Genomic DNA, 9,273 nt, shown 5'->3' on the forward strand with positions numbered 1-9,273 from the left:
GTTTATGATTGGTTATTTTTCTGTGTGAGAACCAGATCATATGACTTACACAGAGAAATTTTTCCTATTGAATAGGAGGAAAATGAATCACTAATTCTATGTCTGCAGTTCAAGAAATGTTCTGGGGTAAATATAATTTAAAGTCTAATACTAAAGGAAATAGTTTTGATTCATCACCCAGTTTGTAAAAAGAATGGAAAACAATTACAATGGGAGTCTAAGAGTGATTATACAAACATCATACTATTTCCAATAGTATTTTTTATAGTATTTATAATATTTATGGGATTCTTCACCAGAAAAGGACATTTCTGCCATCATTTACTCACCCTCAAATTGTTTCATATCTGTGTGAATTTCTTTCCTTTGCTGAACATGAGAAAAGATATTTGGAGAATGTTGGTAACCAAACAGTTTTTCCGCACTATGAAAGTCAATGGGGACCAGCAAATGTTAGGTTACCCACATTCTTCAAAATACCTTATTTTATGTTCAACAGAAGAAAGAAACTACTATAGGTTTGGAACAAATTGAGGTTGATGATGGCAGAATTTTCATTTTTGGGTGAACGATCCCTTTAAGTGAATCCACACATCTATGCAAGTTACACTATGTTTCAAATGTTTGGGGTCAGTAAGATTCTTTTTATGTTTTTGAAAGAAGTGTCTTATGTTCACCAAGGCTTAAAAGTTCATGAGCATCAATAATCTTACTTCAAAAAGACTTTGATTGTACAGCAATTTACTGAACAAATTATACTGTATATACACTATTCTGTACTCTACTATACCGTATTCTCACTATTAACCAACCATTAACTATGACTTTTGCCTCAATAAACTCAAAATTTGCTGCGTATTATTTAGGGCTGTGTATTGGCAAGAATCTGGCAATACAATACGTATCACGATATAGGGGTTGCAATATGATATGTTGCGATACTGTAAGCAAGGCGATATATTGGGATATTCCTTATTTTAGGAATAGGATATATTTTTAGGAAAGCTGTCATTAAAAACACACCACCATATGCGAACCTTAGCAAAAAATCAATAGGCCTAAATAAATAAAAATTATTTAACCAGAACACAGTGGGATCTGCATTTGCAATAATTAGTCCCTGTAACATTCAATATTATTGAACCACTTTTTGTGCAGTATGTAAAGGGGGGAAATTAAAGTGCTTTCAGGATTCTTTAGTTAAATGTATAATATGTATAACCTTTATTTTATAAAAAAAAAACGTCTATTTTTAGACCCTGCTTTAAAGGTTCACAATTTAAGTTTACAATTGTAACATACAATGTCATAACATTTTGATCTGAACAAAAAATTACATCTGCTTAAAGGCACAATATGTAATTTTCGCTGCTAGAGGGCGCGTATTCAAAATAAACAAAGAGACATGCCGTGACTGAGTGTGGAATCATGGGAGTTGTCGTCTTCATCCCCACAGCCGATGCAATCCGACGGGACTCGGGCAGAAATCATGTTCATGGATGAACTAATGATTTAATAATGTAGTAGAATGAAGCAGGGTGAGGCTGAAAGCCATTGAAGCGAAACGAGGTCGATGAACGAGCGTGACACATGGCTCGAAAGCAGCGGAGCTTTTATTATGCCACAGTCGACTGCTTCTGCTCCTTCCGCATCCGCAGGAAAGCTTCCGCGTACGACAGTCAGCAGAAGTGAGAGAAAAGTGTTTATTTCATTTGAAATATGTATATTTTTCTTACAAAAACCATGGATTCGCTACAGGAGGCCTTTATTCATGCCCTGGGGCCGTATGAGGCACGCTTTATTATGGATGATCGCACTTTATTTAATGCGTTTTAGACTGTTAAACAGAAACACCCACCCACTACAATGATAGAGCTTAGAAGAGCCAGGACAATTTTTTATATAACTCCAATTGGATTCGTCTGAAAGAAGAAAGTCATATACAGTTAGGATGGCTTGAGGGTGAGTAAAACACAGGCTAATTTTCATTTTTGGGTGAACTAACCCATTAACTTGCATTTAATCTGGATTATTGCTTTAAGAGTTTTAACAGAGTATGTTTAAGCAACAGGAAGAGGAAGTTTGGTTTCTACCTGTCGAGGTCAGGTCATCCGCATTTTGAAGAGTAAGGTATATATTTAGATATCTATTTTGTGTGTATGTGTGTGTGTGTGGTAAGTCCTAATGAGATTCTCATTTAGAAAACGTGGAGCCAGAGAAGTTCAGGCAGTCCTTACTAAAATAGTGGAGAGGATTTTTCTGGCACTTGTCACTGTCAGAGACACACATTACCAACCAGCCAGACACTGTGTTGTACACACATAGACTCACACACACACACACACACACACACACACACACACACACACACACACACTCCTTCCGTTCCTTCTCCCATTAACCAAACAGTTGTCAGTTGTAAAACAACCTCTCTACTTTATGCATCCATACACACACTCACACGCCACATATTTCTCACCCAGTCTTTCTCTGTCAGTCTCCGAAGGGGAAACTCATAAAAGCCATTATAACGCATAACACAGTAAGCCATCATGAAAGCAACAAACAATTTACTGCTCTCTTTAAAACCCAGCATTAAGTCAGCAAGTTGCCTCGGATACAAAATACAAACTGTTATGCAGTGATGTGTGTCTGAAACTAGCCCTGTAATGTCAGACCAAAGGCTGTAATACTGTGGCTTCACGCATGCAGCTGGGACAGGAATCAGTGATGAGTCCAACCAGAGGTCATCCTAAGAATGTCCATGAACTAAAGTCTACAAAAAAGACTGCTCTGTTTGTGAATGATTGATTTAGCATAATAGATTCACTTGCAAATTAAAAAAAATTAGCAAAAATAGTAAATATTAACTTAGATTAGGGAGGTAACATTGCTGAAATATTTCTGTCTCATTTGAAAAATCCCAAATTGCATCTCTTTAATGTATTTTTTCTCAGCAGTGATATTTAACAGACTTTTTCTTAAGTCTACTGCTTCTCAGATTTTCATCTCCCAAAAAATTACTCAAGTAATCTCAAAAAATAAAATCTAGCTAATCTCAAACTTTATAATGGTGGTATATATAACAATGCAATGCAGTGCAGCCGATGCAGTGGCTCAAGTGAAGTTATTATAAGCACAGGAAATATGTTTAAGGATTTAAATTATACTTGCAGGCTGCATACAGTACCACCTGCATTCCTTGCTGAGGTCAGACTCAGAAATCATACATTTGTGCTATGTAGACTCAGCGGTTATTTTAACAAACACTGCATTTTATTTTGCAGCTTTGCTCAATGTACATACAGTACACACCACAACACAAGCAGTATGAATGATGTGTCGCCCTTAGTATCCACTCACTCTGTCAACGCAGAAAATCACGCCATGTCTCCAATCTGGAGAACTCACCAAAATTAGTTTAAGTTATTGATGTTTATGATCTTCATATAGCTCATATTCCAAACTCATATGACTTTGTTTCTTCCATTTTATAAAATATACCATTTGTTTCTCAATGCAAGTACACATAATGGGGATTGGAGCCTTAAAAATTATGCAAACGCACCATAAGCATATCATAAAATTAGTCAATATGATATTCATAAGCCACCTGAATTAATGCAATTTCATTGTGTGAGAAACAAGCTGAAATTTAAATTTTTATTCTGTGATAATTAACCTGGGGTGCATTTCCCAAAAGCATTGTTAGCTAACTATGGTGGTTCATTACATTGAACTCTATTGGTAATGACGGAACTTGCGACCATAGTTGCTTTTGGGAAATGCACAACTGATCATTAAAATCACTTCACTGAATCAAGTTCTGGATCAGTCCTTTTTATGAACAAATCACTATTTTGTGAACCAGATCTACCGATTCACTGAGCAGATGCCCGTGATACATTGTTGCTTCTCTAATAAATGCAGTTTTTTTGGCTGAACTATTCTTTTAATTCTCTCCCATATATTCAGCCTGAGATCTCCAGTAATGAGGCTGGACAGGCCTGGCGTTCGACATGGTAGTGCTTTGTCATAACGGTGTTGTTGGTAGTTTCACATGGATAATAAATGGTCCCATGCTCTGTGCCAAAGGGCCCCTCATGCCAGCCAGGGTTCTTGTTTGGGAATCATTTTATCTGCTCCATTAGCTGATCTCACAGAGCGATTAAAGTGCATAAAAATGAAGTACATAATCACACAGTAGTAAAAAGATGAGAGACGACTTCACAGAGACAGTGTTTGTCTATACATCCCACTGCTGTTACAGTATATTTTAGGGTGAGATGTCTCTTCATGCAGAAGTAGAAGTCTCAAACAAAGTGGAGAGGAACCCATGCTGAAAGAGTGCCATCCACTAAAGTGCAGGGAGAAAACAGCATGCTGGGAAACTCATTAAAATATTGATGAAGTCTGTGAAAGCTCGTTTGATGTCTGCATATACTATATGGGAAACCCGGGGGTTTCTGCGCTTCTTCACTCTGAACAGATTTTAACTTGGCTTTGTTTCTGAGGCTCTTTGCATCATGGTATATGAACTGAATCTGAACTGAAAAGTCACATTTGAGTTGAATCAAATGTCCCTACTCTTCTTAAATCTTCCCAGTAGTTTATATTAATCATTTTTTTCTGTTTCCATTCAGACAGAGGCAGAGTGTGAGGATGGAGAGGTTGGCTCAGTGATTGAGAGAATGAATGGATGTTTGTTCTGGGAGGAGTTAACAGGCTGTTCTGTTGAGAAGGGATCTGACAGACAGCTGAGAGCGTCATTACACTTGCGTCATTGCTCATGACACACTCACACACACACACACAGTTGAACTCCCAGACACTCCAGTCCATGTAACTACTGCTACTCTTCTATGAGGTTCCATTTGTGTCAAAAATGCTTTGTGCTTTGTACTATACATTTGTCTTTGTCTACAGTCATTGCCTACTTGTTCAAGTAAATCAGTATATGTAGGCGTGTATGTTGTCTGTTGATGTAGTCTTAATCTGTCGTCCTGCCTGCTTTTTCTCTGTCATTTAATTACTGTCGTCCTTATTGTCGTTTTGTTCTGTCACTACTGTAATTCACCAAAAAGGCCTTTTCATGTTCCAAAGGTTGTAGTATGTTCCTAGATACAAGACTGACTTACTACATGTGAGATTTTGCCACTACCGCAGCTGATTTTTGGTTATGATGACAGAACAAGATGACATTAAGCACAGCAGAATAAGAGGACAGTTAGAACGACAGAACAAGACGATGGTAAAGAGGACAGAATAAGATAACAGTAAGGATGATAGTAAGGACGACAGAATAAGATGACAGTTAGGATGACAGTAAAGACGACAGTAAGGATGACAGAACAAGATGACAGTTAGGACGACAGAACAAGATGACAGTTAGGACGACAGAACAAGATGACAGAACAAAACGACAATAAGGACGACAGTAATTAAACGACAGAAAAAAAGCAGGCAGGACGACAGATTAAGATGACGTCAACAGACAACATACACGCCTACATATACTGATTTACCTGAACAAGTAGGCAATGACTGAAGACAAAGACAAATGTATAGTACAAAGCACAAAGCAGTCGTTGACACAAAGCAGCATTTTTGACACAAATGGAACCTCATACTCTTCTGTTAAAGGAATAGTTCACCCAAAAATGAAAAGTTTGTAATCATTTATGTCCACCCATATGTCGTTCCAAACCTGTATGAGTTTGTTTCTTATGTTGAACACAAAAGAAGATGAGGAATGCTGGTAATCAAACAGTCCCCATTGACTTCCATAGTATTTATTTCACTACCATGGGAGTCAGTGGGGACCAACAACTGTTTTGGTTATTTCTTCATTTGTGTTCAACACAAAAAGAAAGAAAATTATACATGTTTCGAATGACCTGAGGGTGAGTAAATGATGATAAAATTTTATTTTTTTGGGTGAACTATTCCTTTAAGAATACATGTTTTAAAAGCATATATAGACTATATATATATGTTTTAAAAGGTGAATAGGTTATATGGACAGACACGTTTTGAAAGGTATATGTAGCAGATATATATAGATTTCACCTAACAATGCTACTTTTGACCAAAAGGTGGTGCTGTGTGCAAACTGCTCTGGTGTCCTGCAGGTTCATAGTGGCAAGGACAGTTATCAAAGTTTTTTTTCAGTATAACAAAGGGCCTTAAATATAGCTGAAATCAATACCAGTACAACAATAAAATGGTAATAAATGGGCTAAATGATAAGTTCTTACTTCCATTATTTTAACTTATAAAATGCAATCAATTATTTAACAATTATCTTTTTTTAATTATTAAAACATTTTAAAATAATCAAAATCATTTGAATATTTGATATACTAAAATACATTGGTGTAGAAAAAGTTTTTACTCTTTAATTTTTGTTAAATTGTACAAAAATGTGTGTGCATTTCAATTAATGACAAAGAAACAGCATGTAAAACATTGAATTATATGTGAAATTTTTGAAATTAATGGGTATGACATTTTCTAAACTGGCATCCTGGCATTCTGTACCCTGTCAGTGAAGGTTACCCAAATGCCAGACACAAGTGAGGGCACTGACTGCGACTCTTACACAACTCTCTCTCTCTGCTGCTAAGCACTGCCGTCTCCACAGCCACCTGCTTGTCACATTCGTCTGTCTGAATGGACCTAATCTTCCAGAAACAGAAGACAGATTCAACGAAGCAAAAGATATGTTAACAGCTGTGGAAATGGGACTACAAATAAAAAAATAAATTTTAAAAGGTTTGCATGTCATCGATCATTAACCTACATCAGGGAACTGTGAACAGGTTAATGATTTGTTAAATTATTAAATAATATCAAGTGGTACTTAAAATATATTAGCACACCTGTGGCAAACACATTAAGCTGTGGTGCTAAAACTGGAGATGGGAGTTTGAATGTGGTCTGCATCATATGCTATTACTTCCCCATATTTTCCTGTAAATGTACACTCTATTTTCATAAAACTGCCCTCCTAATATTTTTACAGATTGGAATGTAGGAGGATGGACAGAGAAAAACATAGAAAGAGAGAGGAAGTGAGAGAAAAGCAGGCTTGTTGAGAAGGGGGTATCATGTGACGCTAAACAAGCTGTTAAATATCAGTCTCGGCCTGCCAAGGAGCTTTCAGACAGATTTGGCATGTGTGACGGCAGGATTACACATAGACACGCTTCCCAAGAGGACACAGACCTAACACACCTATTCATGCAGACCTATATAAAGTGTCTGAACTTGGGCTAGAGTCTTGAAAGCATCTTGAAGCCTCAGGAAATCTTCAGCAAACCAAACTCTTTCTTTATACGCCTTTGTCCTCAGACACATTAGCGAAGGTAAGCATAAGCCCCCTTACCTTATGTTTGCTGGCAGCTAAAATGTGTAAATCCCAGTGCAAAAGAGATGCACTTGTGTGACTACTGAGTTGTGTTTCAAAAGAGCCAAACTAAGTGTAATTTATTTTGAAGATGGTGTGTTTCAGATTTCACTCAAGACTGTCTTGTTCTGTAAGATCTCATTAAACTAATTATTCTAATTTCTGATTTCTCTGTTCTTGTATTCACATTTAGTGTGTGGTTGTGACCTGGCCCAAGGTGGTTTCTTTATGAAGAACGGGGAGTACCTATGCACACTGGACTACCAGAGGCTTCATGGCACTCGCTGTAATGGCTGTGGAGACTTTGTGGAAGGAGAGGTGGTCACTGCTCTTGGGAAGACTTACCATCCCACATGTTTTGTCTGCACTGTTTGCAAGTAAGAGTTACCCAAAAGCAGGCTCATTTCATCTGTGTTAAAACATATATCATTTGTGACCCTGGACCATAAAACCAGTCATAAGGGTAAATTTTTTTAAATTGACATTTATACACAATCTGAAGGCTAAATAAGTAAGCTTCCCCTTCAGGAACTCGAGCTGCATCGAGATCGCTTTGGGAACGCCCCTGCGTGACCTCGTTCTGAAGCATGTGTAAAATCAGTCCAATGGAGCAGCGAGACGTCACGAGCGGGGTGACGTGAGCGCCAGGAAGTATAAAAGCGCATCCGGCAGAGCGCAAGTTAGCTTCTGCTCTTCAGTAGCGCTCTGTGTATGTGTCAGTCCATTTACTGTTGTCTGTCAGTCCACAAGCATTCAAAAGAATATATCAAAGTCTAAACTAATATCTATGGCGAGCAAACGGCATTACAGACGTTGTGTGCCTCTCTGCCCACACTATCTGGCAGCGGGGGATATACACGATCTGTGAGTTGTTTGTTTAGGAGCGGAGCATGCACGGTCAGCTTTCGAGGGAGCTGATTGTCATCACTGCGAGTTACTCTCGCTGCGTATGCTCCGCTCTCGCCTGGCTGTGTTTGAAGAGACCGGAATTGACAGAATTGACAAGACAGTTGACCCTGAGAGGTCAGCTAAATACCTACAGCGGACCTATAATATCTATGGCGAGCAAACGGCATTACAGACGTTGTGTGCCTCTCTGCCCACACTATCTGGCAGCGGGGGATATACACGATCTGTGAGTTGTTTGTTTAGGAGCGGAGCATGCACGGTCAGCTTTCGAGGGAGCTGATTGTCATCACTGCGAGTTACTCTCGCTGCGTATGCTCCGCTCTCGCCTGGCTGTGTTTGAAGAGACCGGAATTGACAGAATTGACAAGACAGTTGACCCTAAGAGGTCAGCTAAATATCTACAGCGGATCTAAAATATTCATAATTAATTATAACTAGTTATGATTAATTATTAATATTTCCCATGAGCTGATTCGTTACAACTCTTATTTCCATGTTTCCATCCTCCCTCAACACTGGAAGTTCCTAAGGTTTGCTTTCAATACCAATACCAATATCGAGTTCTTCCCTTCGGCCTGTCACTCTCACCCCACACTTTCACGAAGTTGGGGATGCTGCTCTGGCTCCTCTGTGAATCCAGGGCATCCACATACTCAATTACATTGACGATTGGTTAATACTAGCTCAATGGGAGCAGATGGCGGCTCGGCATCGAGATGTAGTCCTCGCCCATACGAGAGAGCTGGGGTTAAGACTAAACGCCAAGAATACTGTACATGATACATGATACTGGCCTGCTGTACATGAGACCCTTACAGTGGTAGCTCAGAACCAAAGGATTTTCCCCGAGGGGGAATCCGCTTCGCATGATCAAGGTCACGCGGCGATGCTTACGTGCCTTAGACATGTGGAAGAAACGTTGGTTCCTGGTTCAAGGCCCGATGTTAGGGGCTCCT

At 38.8% G+C, this 9,273-nt stretch overlaps 1 protein-coding gene across 20 annotated transcripts in view; it reads left to right on the top strand.

Annotated features, from left to right (window-relative positions):
* LOC107565789 (actin-binding LIM protein 1-like) overlaps window positions 1-9,273 on the top strand; it is an 85,780-nt gene that overhangs the window by 37,979 nt on the left and 38,528 nt on the right. For 19 of the 20 annotated variants that reach the window (XM_016251172.1, XM_016251070.1, XM_016251078.1 and 16 more), the window contains exon 3: window positions 7,602-7,785. In XM_016251172.1, the coding sequence (XP_016106658.1) occupies window positions 7,602-7,785 (184 nt within the window). Of the gene's footprint in view, window positions 1-6,101; window positions 6,142-7,601; window positions 7,786-9,273 lie in introns of those variants that run through there. The other variant, XM_016251202.1, reaches the window with a different exon arrangement.

This window comes from Sinocyclocheilus grahami, unplaced genomic scaffold (genome assembly GCF_001515645.1).
Source record: "Sinocyclocheilus grahami isolate Dianchi unplaced genomic scaffold, SAMN03320097.WGS_v1.1 scaffold26.1, whole genome shotgun sequence".
NCBI lineage: Eukaryota > Metazoa > Chordata > Actinopteri > Cypriniformes > Cyprinidae > Sinocyclocheilus > Sinocyclocheilus grahami.